The sequence below is a fragment of the Caretta caretta genome, chromosome 3 (assembly GCF_965140235.1).
Source record: "Caretta caretta isolate rCarCar2 chromosome 3, rCarCar1.hap1, whole genome shotgun sequence".
NCBI classification, from domain to species: domain Eukaryota; kingdom Metazoa; phylum Chordata; order Testudines; family Cheloniidae; genus Caretta; species Caretta caretta.
The window spans coordinates 46,070,305-46,095,409 of record NC_134208.1 but is presented as its reverse complement, the minus strand read 5'-3'; the positions used below and the strand labels follow the sequence as shown (position 1 = coordinate 46,095,409).

At 42.2% G+C, this 25,105-nt stretch overlaps 1 protein-coding gene across 6 annotated transcripts in view; it reads left to right on the top strand.

The window, feature by feature from the left end:
• The window catches only part of CILK1 (ciliogenesis associated kinase 1), a 59,794-nt gene that overhangs the window by 10,276 nt on the left and 24,413 nt on the right, over positions 1-25,105 (top strand). For 4 of the 6 annotated variants that reach the window (XM_075126459.1, XM_048845294.2, XM_075126460.1 and 1 more), the window contains exons 3-11: positions 1,904-2,163; positions 6,865-6,919; positions 8,444-8,565; positions 10,860-10,939; positions 15,846-15,978; positions 17,171-17,342; positions 17,945-18,112; positions 20,062-20,376; positions 21,348-21,538. In XM_075126459.1, coding sequence (XP_074982560.1) covers positions 2,063-2,163; positions 6,865-6,919; positions 8,444-8,565; positions 10,860-10,939; positions 15,846-15,978; positions 17,171-17,342; positions 17,945-18,112; positions 20,062-20,376; positions 21,348-21,538 — 1,337 coding nt within the window. In that variant the 5' untranslated portion in view covers positions 1,904-2,062. Of the gene's footprint in view, positions 1-1,903; positions 2,164-6,864; positions 6,920-7,000; positions 7,128-8,443; positions 8,566-10,788; positions 10,940-15,845; positions 15,979-17,170; positions 17,343-17,944; positions 18,113-20,061; positions 20,377-21,347; positions 21,539-25,105 lie in introns of those variants that run through there. The other 2 variants (XM_048845299.2, XM_048845300.2) reach the window with 2 other exon arrangements.

The window sequence follows — 25,105 nt, the reverse complement described above, 5'->3', positions numbered from 1 at the left end:
GACCATGTTTTGCATGTTCCATGGCAAGTCATCAGGCATAACAGACCTAAATTCTGTGACAATGTCCCTTGATTCTGCAGTATTCTGGTATGCCTGTGGGGAATTCTATGGCACCTTCATTTAAATTACTGACAAACCTATAGTATTTAATGTAAACCTAAAAATAAATAATACAATCAGTACAGTAGCCCCTCTTTTTATTCTGTTTTAAATATATCTTACACTTCCGACCTTTGAGGGAGGCTATGATTGTGAGCTATACATATTTACTGGATATTTCTTCTCAAATTATAGAGTGAAATACCCTGTTGACATTTAAATTACTATCTTCAGGTTTCAGTTAGTAGTCTATTGGGATGAATGGGCAGTTCACACCTCTCTAAAACATTGGTTCCGGCTGTGCAGCCCGTCTGCATTGTTTGCATTTGGTTTCCATTTCAAGATTTAAAAAAGTTTAAGAAGCTTTGATGCAGCACAATTGTTCATCAAAGTGTGGATTTTGAGGCAAATTCTGATGAATCAAGGAGTATAAGTGGCTTCTAGGTAGGGAAAGTGATTGTCTCCTCCGTAGATGATACATAAACTGACAAAAGCTGTTTTGACATTAGCGGATTTCTTTCCCACATCCATGCATTAGGTTTACAGATTCCCAATGGCAGTGCTTAACTGCTAAGACAAAGGGAAAAAATTGCCAACATCTAATTCAATTGGACCATCCCAACTTATTGTAACATACTGCTGTTGATGCCAGCATCATTGCAGAGTATATCTTTATGTACTGGTGACATTGATAGCGGTTGGGCAACCTGTCCTGTTTGTTGGGAAAGGAGGATGCAAGAGATTTATTTGCAGCTTAGCTCTCTCCATCACTAAAGTGGTCATCTGTTTTCTCAGTTAAGTCAGCACAGGGAGCATGTATGGACATATTGCTACTGCAGCAAATCTGTTGACATGTAATTCATCTATATGCACAGTTTACAAAGGCAAAAGCCGCTGCTCTTCTGCTCAGAGATGATATTAAGTTCTTAATAATGGAGGAGTAAGAAGGCATGGAACTGACCATAACACAGACAAGCTTGCAGATGTGATTCTTGTTCCCACTATTTAGCTTAATTCGAAGGGTATGACTAATTTACATACTGTAGGTCACGTTTTGTTCCTTTTTGTAAGTAAGTTGATTTAAGCATAGGGGCCATTGCCAGGGGTTGGACTAGAAAAGCTAATACTCATTTTTATTTTATATGATTATTTTATTTGCACTGTGTCAGGGTGATGGGTCTGGTAGGTAATTTGGATATATAAAGTATTCCTAGAGCCAAACTTATCTCTGGGGTAAAAACCTTGAGGTAAATGTGGTCTTGTCTGTCTTGAGTATCTTTTCCCTTTAAAGGATATGTATGACTCTACCCCTTGCACTGAGGGACATCTTGGGAAGTTAGGAAAGGTGGTTTGTCAGAGCTCTGCACTGACTGCAGTATGACCTGTGAGTTACTGATCCATTTGCTAGTTAATTTTGCTAAAACAGGTACCCTGCCACGTAATTAGAGATGCTCAGTTCCCTTGATGGGGCTGCTATTTCCAGAACATGAGAACTCATTCTGTGCTTTTGGTAACTGTAGTGTTGCTTATTGCTATCCATTGGGGTTGCCATCACGTCTGATGCTAATTACAGGCCCTGCAATTGCAGCAGGCTTCTGGGAAGGGCGGGTGTAAAGGAGTGGGAGGTCTCCGTGTGCACATGCCTTTTTAAGGCCAGACCCAATCTGTCTCTTTTGTTTTAGACAACCAGGAAAAAAGCCTGTTTGTGCTCCTGGATGTCTTTGGGAAGAAAAGAAGCTGTAAACAAGACAACTTTGAAAAATGCAAATAATCCAGATCCACTGGATTGTGTTCTGTATTTCAGACCAGAGGCTGAGCCTTGAAAACATGACTCTTGTGGCTATTCATGCAGTCCTGAGTACTGCCACAGAAAGAACTGGTTACGCTCAGAGAAGAAACACATCAGCAGCAGGGAAGCATGTACTAAGGACTGAAATGAATTTGCAGCCAAAGGATCAACATCATGAATAGATACACTACTATCAAACAGCTTGGTGATGGGACGTATGGGTCCGTCCTCCTAGGGAGAAGCATTGACTCTGGGGAGCTAATTGCCATTAAAAAGTGAGTCACTTTATTCCTTGATGTAATAGTATTACACTGATATATATCCAACTAATATACATCATGTGTTCAGTGTATATACAATTGGTTTTGTAACAAGGTCTGAGAATATACAATTCTGCATCTTAATTCTCAGCCACTAAATATGGGACATGAAATGAATGGTGTAATCACCCAGTGACAGTTATTGTATTGAGGAGTGAACTGATTAGGTCATCTTTGTCTGTTACTTATGTCCCATTGTAATACACAGCCCTCACATTTCACTCAAATTGTTTGAGAGGCCTACTTAATTTCCAGTGCCTCACTTAACAGCTTCAGAGACCACTTAGTTAGTTTTTAAATGGCCCACCTGTCTAAGGCCTGATCTATACTTAAAATGTAAATTGACATAGCTGCGTTGCTTATGAGCGTGTAAAATCCACACCCCTGAGTGCCAGAGCTATGCCAACGTAACCCTTGGTGTAGATGCAGCTAAGGTGATGAAAGAATGCTTCCATCAGTCTAGCTACCACTGCTCAGCGAGGTGGATTACCTAGAGTGATGGGGAAAACCCCCTTCCGTTGCCATAGGAAGCATCTACACTACCGCTCTACAATAGCATAGCAGGTCAGCTGTGCTATTCTCATGGCCGTTGCAGGGATCGTGAGCAAAGATTCATGCTAGCGAAAGGCAGAGTTACTACTGCAAATCTGTCATGGGAATAGATGCAGGCAAAAAGAGCATCTTGTGATTAAATCAGGTATTTGAAGGTATGTCTACATATGGTTTTCTAATAGATTACATTATCTATGTTGAGTGAAATGGCACTTGTAGACACTCCCCAAATGTTTGTGCCAGTCAAAACTAGCCTTTACTAATGTGTTAGAGTATATCTACGCTACGGAGACTATAATGGCATAACTATGGTGGTGTAACTATACCAGCATAATCCCTTAATGTTGACACAGCCTATACAGATGATAGGGTTTGTGCCCTCAGTGTAGGAATACCACCTCCCTGAACAACGGCCAGTAGATGTATTTTGCACTTGACATAGCTGTGTCTACACTAGGGGGCTAGGTTGGTCATAGCTATGTCAGTCGGGTGTATATTTTTCATACACGCAACCGAAGTAGCTAAGTCAACCTAACTTCTAAGTGTAAGCCAAACCTTCGTTTCCTCAGGTGAATTGGCAAACCCTCAGGTGTACACAAACCCTTGAAAGGGTAAGACTCAAATGAATTTACCTCAACCCTCCCTCTCCCCCCACACCCACCTCCCAATATCATAAATGCTTTGTTTCCTGTTTCAAGAGGGTGTGTGTGTGTGTGTTTTCTCTCTAACAGATGGAAACATTCTGTCCTGAACATTAGCCCTTATTGTTGCTGCTTGGGTGTCAAGACAATTCATCTGGAAAGCATTTCTTACTGTTTCCATAGCAGAACAATCCAATCCTATAGTCTCACTGCGCCAAATTCTTGGTATAACCGTGAAGTAACTGTTTTTTGACAAAGGAGTTACTCCGTATTGACACACTGGTGTAAGTCTGGTAACTGAGGGCAGAATTTGGCCCCATGTTCACAAAGCTCCTATTGACTTTGAGAGTTTGTGTGGAGCAGGCTTCTGATTCTGGGTCAGATGTTTTGTTGCTTGTAGAACAGTGGTTCTCAACCGGGGGTCCCTGAGCCCTTTCAAGAGGGCCATGGGGCCCTGTGGCCAAAACTTAGAGCCACAGCTCCAGCATCCCCGGGGACCCCCATGGGGCTGAAGCTGGGAGCAGCAGGTCTGAACCTGGGGCCCTAAGCCCTGGTGCTCCCCATGGGGCAGAAGCCCTGAGTCCCTGGGCAGAGTTGGGGGAGGGGGGAAGGAGAGTGTTGCCCCCCGAAACTGCAGCAGGGCAGCCCCTTGGGCAGCTTCCCCTCGCCCCCCCACCAGGTCAGAAGAGGGAAGCTAGATCCAGGGAGTGCAGGGTGGCTGTTGCTCTGGCTGGTGCTATGGAGCAGGCAGTCGCAGCATTCTCTTGTCTCCTGGTGCCCAGGGTTGAAGCTGCTCCTCAGCTCCCAGACCTCTTTGCTCATGCTGAGGCAGCCGGTAAGAGCCGCCTGGGTGTGGTGACCAGCTCTGTGGCTGTCAGAGCTCTCCAGGAGCCAGGACCTCTCTCAGCACACAGTCCCTAGCTACCTCTCCCTGCACCCTACGCTGTTTTCAAACTTTTTGTGCTAAGCACCCCCCACATACACACACACACACGCACCTTTTGTGAGTTATGATTTTTGGTTGCGCCTCCCCAACCCAGACAGGTTGGGTGGCTTCCTGAGGTGAATCAGGGTGGTGGAGGTGGTACTCCCTCTGTGGACCCCACCATGCGTAGCTGGCTCAGGCCCTGCTGGCCCCTGCACCCCCCACCCCCAAAATAGAAGTCAAACTACATCTTATGCTCAAGGTCCCTGCCCCGAGGGCCCTACCCCCCACCCCTGCTGGGCCCTACAGCTTTTATAGCATGTGGGGCGGAGGGCTCGGAAAGAAAAAGGCTGAGAACCCCTGTTGTAACAGACCAATCCACTACTTTAATAATTTAAAAAAAAAAAAAGTGTTGCAGCATAGACACAGCCGGAGGTTTTCACGGTGCTTGTCTAGCCATGTTAAAGACTGCTGATGCTGTGTTTTCACTCGGGGAAGAAAGGTGTATTTTTAAATGCGTTAAACTAACCCATTTTACATTCTAGTGTAGACACATGGTAGCTCTACCTAGGGGTTTACCTCAACCAGCTAATGCGGATTAAAACTACAGCTGTCTTGTCTTCACTACAGTATAACCTAGATTAGTTAATAAGGGTTAGAAGCAATGTTGGACGGCTGTTTTCCACCATTGTTGTAGCCACCACAGCTGTAGCATGGTTTCCACGTCCAACTTGTGCAGTGTGCTTTTTGCTATCCAAAACCTTGCTAGCAACCACTTCCCTTTGAGGTTTCATCATAATGCCAAACAGAACCTGTGGAACAAACCAGCACCGTAGAAGTGATAGCCAAAAGCATGGCATCTTCAGGCATGGTGCAGTCACTGCAAAACAAAACAAAAATCAATTGGAATGATTTTTTTTTTAAAATATCAAAATACCAAGGTCATTTCCAAGTTGAAAAATGCCTGCAGTAGCAGTTAGTGATTCTGTACTGAGGTGAGACAAAGCTCTTGTGCGCACACACTATCTACTATGGAAATTAACTGCATTTTAAAGAAATGAACATGCTTTACTTAGGTGGTGCATAACACACTATGTTTACACAGTTGTAACATGATAAATACTATTACAGGTTGGAAGTAAAGAGAGACCCATCTCTATGAAACTGGCTGTGTTAGAGGAATGTTGTTTAATAGGTCGGGGAGAGAGGCCAAAGTGGACAGGAAAACAGGTCTCAGTTGGTGAAGTTAGTGGGGGAGAGAATCTTTTCAGGGGAGGGGGCAATTAAAAAGGGTGGAGGAAACCTGGATGCTGAAAAGTGAAGGAATTGAGGAATAGAAAAAGGGAAAGGCATAGAAGGCACAAGAAGAAATCAAGGTGCAGAAAAGGAGGAAATAGCAAGGGAAAGAAGGAACAAAAATAGACCTAGTTATACAAGTATGTTGTTTTTGTTTTTTTTTTTAATAAAGAACAGGAGTACTTGTGGCACCTTAGAGACTAACAAATTTATTTGAGCATAAGCTTTCGTGGGCTACAGCCCACTTCATCGGATGCATAGAATGGAACATATAGTAAGAAGAGTTATATACGTACAGAGAACATGAAAAGGTGGAAGTAGCCGTACCAACTGTAAGAGGCTAATTAATTAAGATGAGCTATTATCAGAAAAACTTTTGTAGTGATAATCAAGATGGCCCATTTAGACAGTTGACAAGAAGGTGTGAGGATACTTCACATATTGAATCTATTTCCTCATGTTTAATGCCCAGCCACTCCCAGTCTCTATTCAAACCCAAGTTAATGATATCTAGTTCGCATCTTAATTCAAGTTCAGCAGTTTCTCGTTGGAGTCTGTTTTTGAAGCTTTTCTGTTGCAAAATTTCCACCTTTAAGTCTGTTACTGAGTGACCAGAGAGGCTGTAGATGAATACCTAACTCCCATATAGCACCCTTCATCTATACCAGTGGTTCTGAAAGCCAGTCCGCCGCTTGTTCAGGGAAAGCCCCTGGCAGGCCAGGCCGGTTTGTTTACCTGCCGCATCCGCAGGTTTGGCCGATCGCGGCTCCCACTGGCCACGGTTCGCCGCTCTAGGTCAATGCGGGAAGCGGCGCAGGCCGAGAGATGTGCTGGCCGCCCTTCCCGCAGCCCCCATTGGCCTGGAGCAGCGAACCGTGGCCAGTGGGAGCCGCGATCGACTGAACCTGCGGACGTGGCAGGTAAACAAACCGGCCCGGCCCGCCAGGAGCTTTCCCTGAACAAGCGGCAGACCAGCTTTGAGAACCACTGATCTAGAGTTTTTATAATTTATACTCAGGTAAAGGAGAAAATCCCTGGAAATATTCATTTTTAGGAGGGGGTTCATGAGACTTGACATTTTAGTGAAAGGGGTTCATGGGTTGTTAAAGTTTGGGAACCACTGATCTAGAGATGTAAAGTGCTTTCTCAGATGGAGAAACTGAGGTGCAGAGACTTATGGAGCTCAGACTATAATGGCACTGACTGCTATATTTCTTCCCCCTCTCCCCCCCGCTTCCACAGGATGAAGAGAAAGTTCTACTCTTGGGAGGAATGCATGAATCTTCGAGAGGTTAAGGTACTTGTTAAGGATTGTTACTTTTCAACCCAGCGTTTACAAGGCCTTTTACATTCGAACAGTTCTTTCTGGTGTTTCTAGGTAACAGACCCATTCCAGCTGTCTTGCGAAGAGCATCATTCGCGGTCCCTGCAGTAAGAGCTGTGGAGTACTATATATACTCGTTCATTACCCGTTCATTTATAAGTCGACCTCGCAAGATGGATAGGTAAAAATAGTAAAAACTGTATGACCCTTTCAGAAGCCGACCCTATTTTTCAGGGGTTGGCAAACTTTGGCTCCCGGCCCATCAGGGTAAGATGCTGGTGGGTTGGGATATTTTGTTTACCTGGAGTGTCTGCAGGCATGAAGCACCTCAATTCCCTGTCGCCGTGGTTCTCCGTTCCCAGCCAATAGGAGCTGCAGGAAGTGACTTCCCAGATGCTCCAGGTAAACAAAACTACAATGTATTAGATATTCAATGATTTCATAGAGTTTAAAATAATCATCAAATTTTGGAGTAGACCCGTTTATAAGCCAACCCCTGCTCTTTGATGCATCACTTTTTTACCAAAAATATTCTGGTTATGAACGAGTATATACAGTATGTTCGTGGTAGCTTTGCCGTTTCCTCATTCTTCCTTAACACTATCACATGCTGTTTTGCAGTCATGTAAAAAACTATTGATTGTAGACTGCTGGTGCCAGATTGTAGATGGTGTGGAGCGGGCTCCTGCCAGGATACCTGCAGTCAGCAGCAGCCCAAGGGAGCAGATAGCTATCTGAATTCTGGCTGTTCCTATGGCAGGGCTGCACTGCAAGAACTCTTAACAGGAGCTGGGAGTAGCATTGTAGTATGGATTTTAAGGCTTATGTATATATGGCCTTCATTACCAATCGCATCTGTACATATGCTCCTTTCCACGCAGGGTAGTCCTGTTTCTGGATAATTAGACCAGAGACACAAACAATAAGTGTGAGGTGTTCCTTAACTTCCCACTGTTGCTACCACTAGTTCAGCTCCAACAGCAGTAGTGTCAGTGGGAGCACAAGTGTAGAAAACTTTAATCACTTCTCTTCTAACCCTGCTTAAAGCAGGATTTGTCTATGCTGTTGCTACCACTGGTTATTGAAAAGGTGGGAAACTTTAGAGGGAAAAGACCTACAGGTGAATTGGACTGAGTTCATGCCAAAATCTCCTCTTGCTTCTAGCAGCATAGGCACAAGTAGAGTGGATGGTCCTCCAGTGAGAAGATGCAGCCCATCAGATGTGTAACAGTGAGCCAGTTGGGTGTGTCTAACTGCAAGCTAAGCACAATTAAAAGCTAATATGTTGACACAAATCAGCCTGCACACCTAACTCGGACCACTTGCAAATGTATATGTGAATTGCTTTCTTTGGAAATCTGGTCTTTAAAGCTACCTTCTGCTTAAACAATTAAACAGCATATAAGTTTAGCTTGTACAACAAGGGCTTCAAGGTAAGTGAAATGGAATACTTCCTTATAACAGTGTGTTACATTCTTTTGTATTTTGTGCTTCTAGTCTTTGAAGAAATTAAACCATGCCAATATAGTAAAACTGAAAGAAGTTATCAGGGAAAATGATCATCTTTATTTTGTGTTTGAATACATGAAGGAAAATCTTTACCAATTGATGAAAGAAAGGTATGTAAGTTACATCATTAACACCATTCCTAATATAAACTTAACTATAAAGGTAATGAGTTCGTTTCTTAGCGGTCTTTGACATCCATATCTTTTAAAGGTTGCAGTTATATTTAGCCTCCAAACACTATCTTATTTTAAAGTTGTATATTACAGAAGAAAATGTGGCCTTTGCTTTATTTTGGTGACTAGCTACATCAGGGATTTTTGCATCAATGTAACTATATCTGATGCAAACCCCCAGTGTGCTCACATTGCACCAGTGTAAAGCAAAGCAAGTCACATTAGTATAAGCCCCTTTTCATATGGATGCAGCTCATCTGTACTAGGGATTTTCATTGGTATAGCAAAACCAGTGTAAAACTCCCTCATGTGGACTAGCCCTTAGAGTTCAGCTGATAGGTCAGGCTTTCATAAAGTGAAGACAAAGGTCTAGAACATATTTGTCTCTTTGAATGTACAGGTACTGTGATTGCATACACAAACTAGGCATTTGTGCATACACAAATGGACATTTAGATACCAAAATGTTATTTTGGTTGTACATGTGGCCAATATGCATGCACAGGTGTGGTCAGGTGCACTAAATCAGATGGACAAATGTGTTTTAGACCTTAGGTCTTTATTGCACGAAGTTCTGAACTTCAAGAAAATGAGTACTTGTTTTACAATACTGTCATAGGCTACCCTCTTGGGGCTCCTCTCTCTGATGTCCTTTCCTGAATGCTGACATATCTGTAGAACTGGTTTGGGGGTAGTCCTCTAGCTGTATGTTTTAGAGACAGCACTCTCTTCTGGGGGCATAAAACAATCCGATTGAAACAGGGAAACAAAATAATCCTCTTGCTTTCAAAATGGTCCACTGCTGTTCTACGTGAGGCAAAAGGTGAGTAGTCTCAGGTGGTTGGGAACCCAGATCCCCTTCAGCGTGTCCATAGGCCAGCCCAACCACCCTAGGTGCTAAAGAATACAGCAGAGCAAAGATGGCCCCTCTACTTCTTCAGAGGCTCTTCAGTAGCTTTGCTGATAAGCCACCTGTGCTCTGTGGTCTAGCTCAGCTTACATCAAATTGCCACCCTGCACTGGGCTTGGATCCTCCCTTTTAGGAACCTGCCCATTTCCAAGGTTGGCAGGCCTTACAGGTGTGTTGGGTTGTGGCTGATTGTGCTCCGAAGAGCTCTTTATCCTCTTCCTGACTGGGATGGGGACCTGCCCCACCACGAATACAAATTATTCCTATATGGTATCTCAAAATATTTTTTAGCAAGGGTCATGGATGCTACATACTTATGGAAACAAAAGGGCATGAGACTGAATTGCACATGTGCATTCAGGGATGTTATAGTGCAGAAAATATTTCATGGTAGAAATCCTGCAAAATGATTAAGAATTTTAAACATAAACCTGTTAAACTCTAATGATTTCTTTAAACCTAAGCTAAAACTCAATTTTTACACATTGGCGGGGAGAGAGAAGAAACTCAACTCAATTCCACTACAGTTTAAAAGGAAAGTCCTGACTAGTTGCTGACCTCACTTTTAAAATATGGGATGGGCTGAATGAGTTTAAGGGAGGGATCAAGCACAGGGAGTTAAAGAATGTCCAGGCCTCTCGTTTCACTGGTGGTCGGCTCTTTCCAGTGAATCCTGTCACTGAGCTCTTCAAGGCCACTGCCCTGCCTACTGAGATGCCGTGGGGCTGTAGGTGCTTATCACTTAGCCCATGGGTCTAGATCTTCCTTTCCTCAATAGCAAGGGCTATTCCTAAACCTGCTGCCCTGGCAGATCCTCTTAGAGGCAATTGCAAGGGGGACTGCTCTGATATCAACAGCAGTAAGGAGGATTACCTTCATGAAGCCAGAAAAGACCATAAAGAGGAGCCCCATACCAAGTAAAGCTTAAAGTAAAATGTCTGATCTCACATATGACAGAAGTGAGCTCATCAGGAAAAGAACAGTGAAAAGTGTTCTACTGAGATGGGCTGTCTCTGAATCCTTGCAGTGTTGTGGGATGTGCCTGAAGCATTCTTCTTTGTTTTAAGTCTTACATCATGTTGTTCAATTTATTGACTAGCTTTTTTTACTTGCAGCGTTCCATATCAAATGTAGCTTAAATACCCCAGGATATGGCAGTGAACATAAAGACTGCACAGTTCTTGCTGAAAAGCAAAGTACACTGCTTACAATTGCTTTTCTAGCTGTTCTAACTGTTCCTTTTCCTATAGGTGCCGAAGAAATGATAAGAAACTGATGCAGTGACACAGCGAGTAACTTTTCTGTACTTTTCACTCTACAGAAACAAACTGTTTCCTGAATCTACAGTTAGGAATATTATGTATCAGATCCTGCAAGGGCTTGCATTTATCCATAAACATGGTAGGCTGTATTTTGGCTCTAAATATTTTGAACTGGAGCAAGATAGTGTCTGTTAGTTTTAAAATAAATAATAAAATTCCTCTGTTAAATGGAGTGATGGGGGCTATTAATAGGAGACGGGCTGTTCACTTTCAGGTCACGAATTCCAAGTTGGGCAAGAATGCCAGTGACCACAAATAATTATCTGCTTGGTTGCCTGTAATGTTCAACTAACCTGGCAGCTTCTCCAGCTCCTTTAACGAATAGGATTCCACATCACAAAACTACCAGCACAGCTGGCACCAATGGGCATTCTTGTTGACCATCCCAGAAAAGTCCCCAAAGATTGGGCATGGAGACTAAATTATCTTTTTGCCTCTCTCGGCGGTCGTTTTCAGGTGAGGGCTAAGGCATCTTGGTGGAACAGTGTGATAAGATTTGCACTGGTGCTATCTGTGCTGTACCTGTTCTCTGGACAAAGGAGGGTTTCCACCTCCAGAGTTTATAACTTGGCATTTCTCATGACTGTTAAATTATGTAGTGTGTGTATATATGTGTGTGAAATGTATCCACACATTATTACACTTGTGGTAAAATATCCCTGTGATTTAATAGCTTTGATAGCCTTAGGATAACAATAAGAACGGACTTTGTTGGCCAGCCAGCACTAATACGATCTACCTAAGAAAACCAATTTTGAATCAAGCAATTATTTCTTTTAATTTTAGAGTTTACTCTTAACGTTCCCTATGCATTGTAATACTGTCTTGTAAGTATATTAAAATGATAACAGTGGGTTTCAATCCTGCAAATCCTCCACAGGCAGAACACCCATAAGTGGAGCTATTTGTGGGTGAAGGACTTACAGGATCACAGTCCCAATGGGACAAAATGGCTTATAGAAAATAGCGAGTTAGTTTGAAAGGATCTATCTTTTTTTTTTTTAATTTTTTTAATGAGATTACAAGTTTGATTGCTAACAATAATAGTGCTGATATAATATACTTGGAGTTCTGTAAGGCATTTGACTTGGTACCACACAACATTTTGATTAAAAAACTAGAATGGTATAAAATTAACAAGGCACACAGTAAATGGATTAAAAACTGGCTAAGTGTAATTGTAAATGGGGAATCCTCATCCAATGGAAGTGTTCCCAGTGAGATCCTGCAGGGATCAGTTCTTGTGCCTATGATGTTTAACTTTTGTAATCAATGACATGGAAGAAAACATAAAATCATCACTGATAAAGTTTACAGATGACCCAAAAATTGGGAGAATGGTAAATAATGAAGAGGATGGTCACTGATTTATCAAGTGATCCAGATCGCTTTGAAACTGGTCTTAAGCAAACAATATGCATTTTAATATGGCTAAACATAAATGTTTAGCTGTTAGGGGGCTTATTCCTTCACCCACTTACTTCCCTGGTCCTTCTCGCATGAACAGAGAGCAACAATACCCGAAGTCCAAAGGTGCAAACAATTCGATGTTTATTGGGGTGAACTTCCAGCAAGCATGATTCCAGTTTCCTTCCTTAGTATCCTCCTTCCCAGCTCTGACACCACAGAGCCTTACACCTGTGTCCCTGTTCCCATTCCTACCCTTAGCCAAACATGATTCCAACTTCCTTACTCCCATTCCCTGTTCCCATTTCCCCCTTTAGCAAAACATGATTCCAATTTTCTTACCCCCATTCCCTGTTCCCATCTCCCCCTTTAGCAAAACGTGATTCCAATTTTCTTACCCCCATTCCCTGTTCCCATCTCACACACCCACATGCCCACCCCCACCCACACCCACACTTCCTCATTGACTACAGATTATATAGTAAAACTTGAGTTCTGCTTAGCTATACCTTAACCAATCATTTTCCTGAAATTTAACTAACCAATCCTAACATATTGTAACATGATTATGTAACCAATTATATCCCACCACCTTAATTAGTTTACACCCAGCAAAATTAATTATACAGCAGACAGGAACAATCACAGAACCAGCCAGAGATTATACAGACAAACAATAGCAAAGTGGGAACTACAATGACAAGACAACACAGAAGCGAGGATTTCACATCCCAGCTATTGATAAGTGAGTTCTTGCCAGACAGGATGCTATCAAACTAAATTTCCTTTTACATTTTCTAGGCACTTCCCTTTCTCTGGAGGTGATAGGAACTATCAGGACAGGATTGTATTCCTAACAGCCGAATAGCACCTTATTTCAGTGTGACTAGTTTGGAATGTGAGGATGTGACTGTTCGCTTCCCAGCTTATGGCTGCCTCTGCTGCTTAGCCAAAGGCCTTAGCCTAAGAACAGGGCCTCAGACTGTCACAGTAAGAGAAGGCCCTTACACCAGCAGACAGTGATTTTGATTCTTTCTTTTATACCTCTATCACTAGCCAAGTGATAAGAATACACCTAAATTCTTAGAGTACAGGCCTTTGCAGACGGGCCTGAATATCTATATCCTAACATTAGCCATATTACACCTTTTAGGAACAAAGAATGTAGGCTATACTTACAGGATGGGGGATTCTATCCTGGAAAGAAGTGACTCTGACAAAGATTTGGGGATCATAGTGGATAATCAGCTGAACATGAACTCCCAGTGTGATATGACCAAAACCGCTAATGCAGGCCTGGCATGCATAAATAGGGGAATCTCAAGGAGAAGTAAAGGGTTATTTTACCTCTGTACTGGTCACTGGTGTAACTGCTGCTAGAAAACTGTATCCGGTTCTGGTGTCCACAATTCAAGAAGGGTGTTGATAAGTTGTAGAAGGTTTGGAGAAGAGCCACAAGAATGATTAAAGGATTAGAAAACGTGGTTTATTGTGCTGAGCTTAATCTATTTAGCTCAAGAAAAGGTTAAGGCATGAAGTGAGTACAGCCTATCTGTAGGAGGAACAAAATATTTCATAATGGGCTCTTCAGTTGAGCAGAGAAACATCTAACATAATGCAATGGCTGGAAGTTGAAGCTAGACAAATTCAGACTGGAAATAAGGCATAAATTTTAAAGGTGAGAATAATTAACCATTGGAACAAGTTACAAAGGATAGATGCTCCATCACTGACCAGTTTAGAAAAATATCCAATCTTGATTTAAAACGATCATAGAACCATAAGGTTAGAATGGACCTTGAGGGTCGTCCACTGTAAACCCCTGCCAAGATGCAAGATCATCCAAGACTGCTGGATATCCAGATTTCTTTTGAAAACCTTCAGTGAAGGAGCTTCCATGACTTCCCTGGGCAATTTACTCTATTGTCCAACTGTTCTTACAGTTAAGAAGTTTTTCCTCAGATTTCATCTAAATCTGCTATGTTGTAGTTTGAACCTATTGCCTCTTGTCCTGCCCTCCGTGGCAAGAGAACAATTTTTTTTCTCCATCTCTAGGAATGCTAGATATACTCTAGGAACTACTTTGGAGAAGTTCTCTGGTCTGTGTTATACAGGAGGACAGACTAGATGATCACAATGGACTTGGAATCTATGAAAATTACTTAACACTGATTTTACTTTTATAAAATGTGTTCCTGCTAATGGCTTTATTCTCCTCAATTCACATTAGTGCGTCTAAGACATACTCAAAGAGAACAAGAAATCTCTATCTGTCACAACAACAGAAAATCAAATATTTTAAAACCATGTTAAATGAGCTGTAGACAAATCTCTAAGTCCTCACTGGTACAACCTGGCAAAGAAAGCACAAACAAAACATACTGAATGCATCCTGGTCCTGCATATTGTTGCTGTGCAAAATGTAACTGATCGGTTTTAGACAAACCACTAGATTTTTACGCTGATCTGCACTCTGGATTGTAAATGATTTCTACAAAGACGTTGTGAATCACAGCCACAAGGAAGAGTTGGAAGATTTTGCCACAACGGAGGCAATATGGTCTTGTGGCTTACGGCATAAGCCTGCAAGTCCTGAGACCTGGGCTCTCTTTGTACTTCTGTCAAATGAGTCACAAACTCTGTCTCTCGTTTTCACCAACTGTAAAACACACACACATACTTGATGTTTTTATATCACAGTACACCAGTATATTGATTTCTTTTTTATTTTTTTTTTCGTTTCTTTGGTGCTTATCCAGATCCCTAAGTACCTTCCAAAACTTAAAACCCACAAATCAAAATTTTCAATAGTAAACTTTAATCAGTTGTTCTAGCTTCAAGTTTGCCAGTGAATAGACTGTATCCTAAGCCATTCCATCCAACCATAACACAAAAATCCTACCTAAATCCTCCTTCAACCTCCAGCCACTCCATCTCTGAGATGACTTCCCCCCCCATCTCCCCTAATGCCTGCAAGAAAAGACAGATTTTCCAGCATGCCCAGAAGTTTAAGAAGTCCAGGCTCTGGCAGAGCAAGAAGGGAAGCAAATTCCATAGTGAAAGACTCCTTATGTTGAGCACTTTTCTAGCAACTCCCTTATTTGTATCCACTGTAGCTCAAGTGTCCCTGACGGTTTCTACCATGGCTGGGAAGACAAACTTTTGTAAAGTGTTTAGAAATGCTTAGAGGGAAGGAACTGTAGAAATATAAAGAATCATTCTTTTTTTTTTTTTTTTTGCTTAAATTAACCTAAGGGGAGATTTTGCTATTTAGGCCACACCTATTCAAATTAAAACAAAATAAAACTAACATTAAAATTGCACATCTTCCATTAACATTAAAGGAAGATGGGCAGGGAGTTGGCCACACTACTTTGAAAATCTCAACTTCTATGTACTTACCCTCATGGGCTGACTAAAATATGTAGACTAGCAAGGTTAAAATTATTTTAAACTGTTCTGACCTGCTGTTGGACCTGCAATAGTGGCAACTGAAGTGAAGGAATCTAAGTAGGAAAAAATAAAGACTACAAATGGGTGTTAATGCAGTGCAGACTGATGTTTAATTTGCATTGCAGGGTTCTTTCACAGAGACTTGAAACCTGAAAACCTCCTTTGCATGGGACCAGAACTTGTGAAAATAGCAGACTTTGGCTTAGCCCGAGAAATCCGATCTAGGCCTCCTTACACAGACTATGTATCTACAAGATGGTAAATGCAATGTTAATGTTGGTCTATATTTTATGAAATTACATGTCTAAAGGCATGACTTCTAGACAAGACAAAACTTTAACTTAAGTGAAGGATGATATCATTGTTGGTCCATAAAACCAGTGCATCACATTTATTTAGCGTAACTAAAAGGCTTCAAAATGTGTAAGACAATGGATGTACTGACAAATGACAGTAGCATAGTTGAAATGAATGGATATTGGTTAATCTACTGTGCATATGAAGAATAGTCTCCAAAACCAGCAGTGGTCCGGGGCCACCACAATCACTATAGAGCTACTGAAAAGACTGTTACAGCACTCGTAGTGCTGCTGTGGTTGGGCACTGAGAAATAGCATGGGGGTGGGAAACAGCGTAAACGCAAGCAGGGAAAAGGAAGACAAAAAAATCAAGTTTAATCAATGATTCGTGCCATATGCGCACCTAATACTAACAGATGACTCCCACTCATCCTTCTAATCTTAAACCAAAAGCATCCATACTTTGTTGTCAGCTTTCTTCATCAGACCATGTGGGTGGCTGAGGCAAAATCGAACATCTTGCCTCAGTAAAGAGGAGTTGGCCCAACACATCTCTGAACTTCCAAATTTATTTCAATCTGAGACAAAGGACCAAAGGCGGGAACACTGGGTCTTTTTCCTTGTCAGGAATGACCTAAATCTTCAGCATAGTTTGTGTTAAGTCTACATTATTTTTCCTTTTTTTAAAAATGTTCTCACTGAAAATCAACTTTAAAAAAAGCAATGAAAGTGCAAGGAAAATTGCCACACAACTTCAGTTGCTGAGAATAAATCTGTACTTTCGCAGAATGGGGCTCTATGCACAAGTGCTTGGCCCTCTCTACTCTCATTGACTTTGTGGGAATAGGGGTGCTGAGCATTACCTCACAGGTTTGGGCCTTCAGGTCTTAAAGTGCTTCATGATGTGCAGTGTCTAAGCAAAAATGGAAGTATCTGATGGGGCATTCTGGGAATATTGTGTCACTTCAAACCCTGACTCTAAAAGAGATACCGTCTTGTGCATTGTGTGGGGGTTGCTGGGAATCCTTTAAAGGATGCTTTCTGTCTCCAGAGAGGCAGAGAATGAAAAATCACGGGCTGTCCCACTTGAGGTAACGATGTTATGCAGTACTTGTTTGATTTGTGAATGCTATAAACTGCTGTTTTTATAGGTATAGGGCTCCTGAAGTTCTTCTGAGATCCACCAGCTATAGCTCTCCCATTGATATCTGGGCTGTCGGCTGTATAATGGCAGAGGTTTACACGTTAAGGCCTCTCTTCCCTGGTGCCAGTGAAATAGATACTATATTCAAGATTTGCCAAGTACTGGGGACACCAAAAAAGGTAGCTAAGTGAGATCCACGTCTTCAATGTGTATTGCTTAGTGCATCAATGATACTATGCCTAGGATATAGGATAGAATGTCTCTTTATCCTCTTCATACTTGTTGTTGCCATAGTCTAGTACTGATCTCAGAGGTGAAATAACAAAACTTGTATTATCTGGGAAGTCAACAGTTAAAAATTATACCCTTGAAAATTATGATGTTAGAAAAGACATGTCCAGAAAGGAAGAATTTTATCAGATAACAATTATTTGAAATTTCCAATGTCCTCAGGCCCTTTCTATGGAATTAGAGGCTCATTTACAGTTGGGGCACATGTCTGTTCTGGTTCAGTGGCCAGAACAAACCGGGGGGATGGACAGTCTCTTCTGCCCCCATTTCTGGCATTGACTTGGTGTGTGATCTGTATGGCAGGTTTCCTGGTGTGTGGTTTTGTTTTGTTTTTTAATTGTCACAGCAGTGCTTTGAGGTTAATTAATTAAACCTGTAAAGAACTCTAAGATGGTTGATGAGAGGTACTGAAAGTGAACAGTATTGGTACTTAGACATCAGACCTCTTTATGGTTGGGTTTTTCAGTGATCAGAATACTGATTCTTTCAGAACGACTGGCCTGAAGGCTACCAACTTGCAGGTACCATGAATTTTCGCTGGCCCCAGTGTGTACCTAACAACCTAAAGACTCTAATTCCTAATGCTGGCAGTGAGGCAGTTCAGCTCATGCGAGACATGCTACAATGGGACCCCAAAAAGCGACCAACAGCTAGTCAGGTTTGTTTTCCTTTTTCTTTACTATGTCTCTGTGCAGCTGATAGTTAGTTATATTCAGTTGCGCTCTACCTTTGCTCCAGACTGTCATTAATTACCCTTGTGGCTGTAAATTGGAGAGGATGTAGACAAGAGCCACAAGAATGATTAAAGGTTTAGAAAACATGCCTGATAAGACTTAAGGAGCTCAATCCGTTTAGCTTAACGAAGAGAAAGTTAAGGGGTGACTTGATCAGTCTAAACAGGACACAGAAATGTATTAACAGGATCTTTTGGTCTAGAAAACCAAGATATCTAACGAGGTCCAAAGGCTGGAAATTGTGGCTAGAGAAATTCAGGCTGGAAATAAGGTGTACCTTTTTTTTTTTTTTTATGATGAGAGTAATTAAACACTGGGACAATTTACGAAGGGTTGTGGTGGATTCTCAGTCACTGGCAATTTTTAAATCAAGATTAGATGTCTTTCTAAAAGATAGATACCCTAGTTCAAACAGAAATTAATTCAGGGAAATTCTATGGCCTGTGTTATTCAGGAGGCTTGACTAGATGATCACAAAGCTCTTTTCTGGCTTTATAATCTATTAATTTAATCTTAGTAAGGGCTTTCTTTTGCAAATCAGAAGGAGGTGAGGATGCTCAGCAGTTTGAATGATGGGCTTTAAATAGTCAATATTGCAGATAATGAGTTAGTCCATTAACTTCAATGGCAGTTAAGGGAATTCAATGCTGTGCACGATAGGTCCCTATGTAATGAAACAAGCATTTGGTGGATAGACCCAACCTTAGGTCAAAGCTCCCAGGGAGTTCATTGGGAGCAGGATTGGGCCCTTATTTTGCGTAAAGTCTTTCATTCAAAAATCTGTAGACTTAACTAATGCAGTTACAAAGTAAAATTGAGGGAGAGGGGAAACTTGAACGGGAGGACAAGCTAAACTGTTTTCAGACGATTTAGTATTAATAATTACAAGCAAATGGCACTTCTTGCAAAACAAATGAGACAAGATTGTAATGCCGTGGGGAATTTGTGAGGAAGGGAGATGTTGAAAGCCTGTTCTAGTTGGCAGAAGCTAGGGAGAAGAAGACTATTGCACCCCCAGCAGCAACTACTTAATTACCTGTAAAGCAGATCAAGACTGTCATAGCTACATGACGTAGATTTCAAGAATTCGGAATGCTGGTATCTCCCAGAATCAAATACAAGTTGGGCATGTGATTGAAAAAAATCTGCTAGCACAAAGTGACAATTATTTGTTGATTACAGCTACACATTTAAAAGTCTTCAGTTCTGGAGGATGTTATTTCTCTTACTTACTGTGCAGTGCCTGATCCTTCCTGGGCCTTTGCACACTACTGCACTACAAACTAAATATTAGTATATTGCCACTGTACCAAAAAAGGCTAGTATGAAACCTTTTTTTAACTACTCTTGCATTACATAGACAAGCTTTTGCATAGAAGTTAAGCCGTCACTAGAACTTACTCTAACCTGAAGCAGTAGGATGTGTTGTACAGAGTCCTGTCTCGATAGTCTCTAACACAGGGGTCAGCAACCTTTCAGAAGTGGGGTGCCGAGTCTTCATTTATTCTCTCCAGTGTAAGGTTTCGCATGCCAGTAATAAGTTTTAATGTTTTTAGAAGGTTTCTATAAGTCTGTAATATATAACTAAACTATTGTTGTATGTAAAATAAATAAGGTTTTTTAAATGTTTAAGAAGCTTCTTTTAAAATTAAATTAAAATGCAGAGCCCCCCCCCCACCCCCTGCCCCCGGACTGGTGGCCAGGCCCCGGGCAGTGAGAGTGCCACTGAAAATCAGCTCGCGTTGCCTACCCCTGCTCTAACACGTGGGAAAGGGAAGAGGGGAAGGTAACATGGAAGCTGTCCCATATGACTAAGCTAAGTCAGCGACTCTGGCTTCCCCTGTTGAATACTGATGCGTTTATTGTATTTTAGGCACTTCGGTATCCCTACTTCCTGGTTGGGCATGCACTGGGCACCTCTCTCTGCATTCAAGAACTGGGCAAGCAGCCGAAAGAACTCCATGATAAAGCAGCACTGCACCGTGTTAAACCTGTTCCTCCTGCACAACCCCCTCCAAAACCCCATGTCCGTCTCTCATCTAGACCATTCCAGCAAAGCCAGTCTTCCCAGTACCTCACGTATCCATATAAAGCAGACTCCTTGGCGACTGACCACGTGACCCAGTTAAGAGAGGACGAGCCTGCTCAGGTGCATCTGCCAGCACTTTGTAGTCAAATTCCTCAGCAGGTGAGGAGGAGTCTGGGATAAGTGATAAATTTGCTCATGACTTTGTGCATTTTTCCTTAATTGGATTTTTTTTTTTTTGTGGTACCTTAAACCAACAGTGCCGTCTTTGTACCTTTTTAATAAAAGGAGAGAAATAGGAATAAAGACTAGCTTGGCTCTCATCTCATGCTGGTGTAAACTGAAAGCAGCTCCACTGAAGTGGGTGGAGTTTTTTGGTGTAAAACAAATAGGTGGGCCCAATTCTTTCTTACTCCAAGACCACTTTACGGTGTTCTGGCATTGTAAAGTGGCCTTAAAGACGATGTAACTGTAGCTTACTCACTTCAAGCCATTTTACACTGCCAGGTGTAAATGAGACTCAGGCCCAAGTTAGAAGAGAATTGGGCCCACGAGTACTGAAACTAAGAGCCAAGTCTTCAGCAGAACTTATACGTGACCTTCACCTTGTGCATATGCAAAATTGCACGAAGTGCAAACATGCATATGCACCTTAACAGCTGCAAGGACACAAGTGTCAGAATTTTCACCTGCAAAATCTGTTAAGACAAATAGGTTTTGCTGGCACACATTTTAATGCAGGCACAGGCACTGAAGTGCAGGCACATGAATGTACATGCAGTTTTGCACCCACAAGTTGAGTCTGGGGCTAAAAATTCAACATAAGCTGATCACTTTTTGTAGGCTCTATAGTGAAAGACGTATGGAAATTAGAGCTGAAAGAGACTTAAGAGCTCCATTCTTCTGTCAGTGCAGGACTTTCAATCAAGGCAGGAGGAGATGCAGAAGCTAGTATGAACACATGTGTGTTACAGAGCAGGTCCTCGGTATATTAGTGGGGCGGGAGGGGATTTATGATGCTACAGCAAGATCACCACTTGCTTTGTGAAGGAAAAACTGTGTTCTGATTTCCCTCCTCATAATTCCATAGCTCTGTATGACAAATGTTTTGGTTTTCTTCTTCGTAATAACAGAAAATACCGGTTGGGACAGAGAACACAAATGGTGAACTTAAACCAAAGACTAGGCGAAGATGGGGACACATTACTAGAATAATGAAAGGTTCTGAAGAGTGGGATGACTTGGAAGACTTTGATTTTAGCTCTTCCCTCACCAGAACTGATCTGAAAAACAAGAGGCGACAGAGTGATGAAGCTCTTTGTAGGTAAGTTGATGTCTCCTCTTCTCACCCCATCCCAACTACTTATTTGCTTTCATTTCCCCCTACATCTCCTCTTGCTCCTTAGCACTTTCTCCCTGTGCTCTCTCTGCCTAACTATAGTGCCGGTAACGGATTCTCTACATTTGTACTCCCTCTTGGTTCTTGACTTTTTGATTTTTTCCATGCTGTCCCTTATGCTTAGAACAGCCTCTCTGATTTCTTGCACTAGGGCCCCACACTTCTGTTCGATATTTTCTCTGACAAACATGCTTAGCTTGTGAAGGAGGAGGCCTGGGATTACTTTAAATCAAAGCTGCAGAAGCTATCGGAAGCCTGCATCCCAAGAAAGGGGAAAAAATTAATAGGCAGGAGTTGTAGACCAAGCTGGATGAGCAAGCATCTCAGAGAGGTGATTAAGAAAAAGCAGAAAGCATACAGGGAGTGGAAGAAGGGAGGGATCAGCAAGGAAAGCTACCTTATTGAGGTCAGAACATGTAGGGATAAAGTGAGACAGGCTAAAAGTCAAGTAGAGTTGGACCTTGCAAAGGGAATTAAAACCAATAGTAAAAGGTTCTATAGTCATATAAATAAGAAGAAAACAAAGAAAGAAGAAGTGGGACCGCTAAACACTGAGGATGGAGTGGAGGTCAAGGATAATCTAGGCATGGCCCAATAGCTAAACAAATACTTTGCCTCAGTCTTTAATAGGACTAAAGAGGATCTTAGGGATAATGGTAGCATGACAAATGGGAATGAGGCTATGGAGGTAGACATTACCATATTTGAGGTAGAAGCAAAACTCAGACAGCTTAATGGGACTAAATCGGGGGGCCCAGATAATCTTCATCCAAGAATATTAAAGGAATTGGCACATGAAATTGCAAGCCCATTAGCAAGAATTTTTAATGAATCTGTAAACTCAGGGGTTGTACCGTATGATTGGAGAATTGCTAACATAGTTCCTATTTTTAAGAAAGGGAAAAAAAGTGATCCAGGTAACTACAGGCCTGTTAGTTTAACATCTGTAGTATGCAAGGTCTTGGAAAAAATTTTGAAGGAGAAAGTAGTTAAGGACATTGAAGTCAATGGTAAATGGGACAAAATACAACATGGTTTTACAAAAGGAAGATCATGCCAAACCAACTTGATCTCCTTCTTTGAGAAAGTAAGATTTTTTAGACAAAGGAAACGCAGTGGATCTAATTTACCTAGATTTCAGTAAGGCGTTTGATACCGTGCCACATGGAGAATTATTCGTTAAATTGGAAAAGATGGGGATCAATATGAAAATTGAAAGGTGGATAAGGAATTGGTTAACAGGGAGACGACAGCAGGTCATACTGAAAGGTGAACTGTCAGGCTGGAGGGAGGTTATCAGTGAAGTTCCTCAGGGATCAGTTTTGGGACCAATCTTATTTAATCTTTTTATTACTGACCTTGGCACAAAAAGTGGGAGTGTGCTAATAAAGTTTGTGGATGATACAAAGCTGGGAGGTATTGCCAATTTAGAGAAGGACCAGGATATCCTGCAGGAGGATCTGGATGACCTTATAAACTGGAGTAATAGTAATAGGATGAAATTTAATAGTGAGAAGTGTAAGGTTATGCATTTAGGGGTTAAGAACAAGAATTTTAGTTATAAGCTGGGGACGCATCAGTTAGAAGTAATGGAGGAGGAGAAGGACCTTAGAGCATTGGTTGATCATAGGATGACTATGAGCCACCAGTGTGATATGGCCGTGAAAAAAAAGCTAATGCGGTCTTAGGATGCATCAGGCGAGGTATTTCCAGTAGAGATAAGGAGGTTTTAGTACCGTTATAAAAGGCACTGGTGAGACCTCGTCTGGAATACTGTGTGCAGTTCTGGTCTCCCATGTTTAAGAAGGATGAATTCAAACTGGAACAGGTACAGAGAAGGGCTACTAGGATGATCCGAGGAATGGAAAACTTGTCTTATGAAAGGAGACTCAAGGAGCTTGGCTTGTTTAGCCTAACTAAAAGAAGATTGAGGGGAGATATGATTGCTCTCTATAAATATATCAGAGGGATAAATACCGGAGAGGGAGAGGAATTATTTAAGCTCAGTACCAATGTGGACACAAGAACAAATGGATATAAACTGGCCACCAGGAAATTTAGACTAGAAATTAGACGAAGGTTTCTAACCATCAGAGGAGTGAAGTTTTGGAATAGCCTTCCAAGGGAAGCAGTGGGGGCAAAAGATCTATCTGGCTTTAAGATTAAACTCGGTAAGTTTATGGAGGAGATGGTATGATGGGATAACATGATTTTGGTAATTAAATATTTATGGTAAATAGGCCTAATGGCCTGTGATGGGATATTAGATGGGGTGGGATCTGAATTACTACAGAAAATTCTTTCCTGGGTATCTGGCTGGTGAATCTTGCCCATATGCTCAGGGTTTAGCTGATCGCCATATTTGGGGTCGGGAAGGAATTTTCCTCCATGGCAGATTGGAAGAGGCCCTGGAGGTTTTTCGCCTTCCTCTGTAGCATGGGGCACGGGTCACTTGCTGGAGGATTCTCCGCTCCTTGAAGTCTTTAAATCATGATTTGAGGACTTCAGTAGCTCAGACATAGGTGAGAGTTTTTTCGCAGGAGTGGGTGGGTGAGTTCACAGGAGTTCTGTGGCCTGCGTTGTGCAGGAGGTCGGACTAGATGATCATAATGGTCCCTTCTGACCTTAGTATCTATGAATCTATAAGTCTTTCAATGCCAATCTCTCAAAATGTATCTTTACCACTTCATGTTTGATCCATCTTAGTGTGTAACATATTATGAGCGGTATTGTGTATGTCTGAATCAGGCTTCCAGTTTCCTTGGGTCAGGGTCAATGGCAAAAACTTAAGCTCTCTAAAGGCACGTCTACATTTAAAGCACTGCGTTGGCACAGCTGCACCAATGCAGCTGTAGCATTTAAGTGAAGATGCTCCTATGCCAGAGGCCCTCAAACTGTGGGGTATGCCCCCCTACAGGAATGCAGAGGAACATTCAGGGGGGCATGGCTGGGGCCTGAGCCAGCCCCCACAGGGGGCGGGTGGGGGAGCGTCACCCAGCTCCACTCCTGACACCAGCCCCTAACCACTGGCCCTGCGCCTGCTGGCCAAGGCTCTGCTCCCAGCCCAGCCCCTGCCCCCATCTGTGGCCCCAGCCTCAGCCCCCTTACCTTATCTGCATCCCCCACTTCCCAGAGCTGTAGCCCAGCTCCAGGGACGGGGGCACGGACAGGGGTAAGGGGGCACGAAGTAAAAAGTTTGGGGACCACTGTCCTAAACTAACAGAAGAGCTTCTTCTATCAACAGCGCTGTCTTCATGGGGAGTTAACTCGCTCAGGGGTATGGCTTTTTCACACCCCTGAGTGACGTAATTATACTGATTACAGGTATGTCTGCACTGTACACTAAGCCTGGGCTCTGACTCATGTTTGAGCCCAAGCCCCCTTCCGTACATATATACGCGCGCACACATCATTCTGACATGAATCAACAAGTACTCAGGACCTGGGTCCTAGGACTCTGCTTGAGGGGAAGGGGAGGATCAATCTGAGACC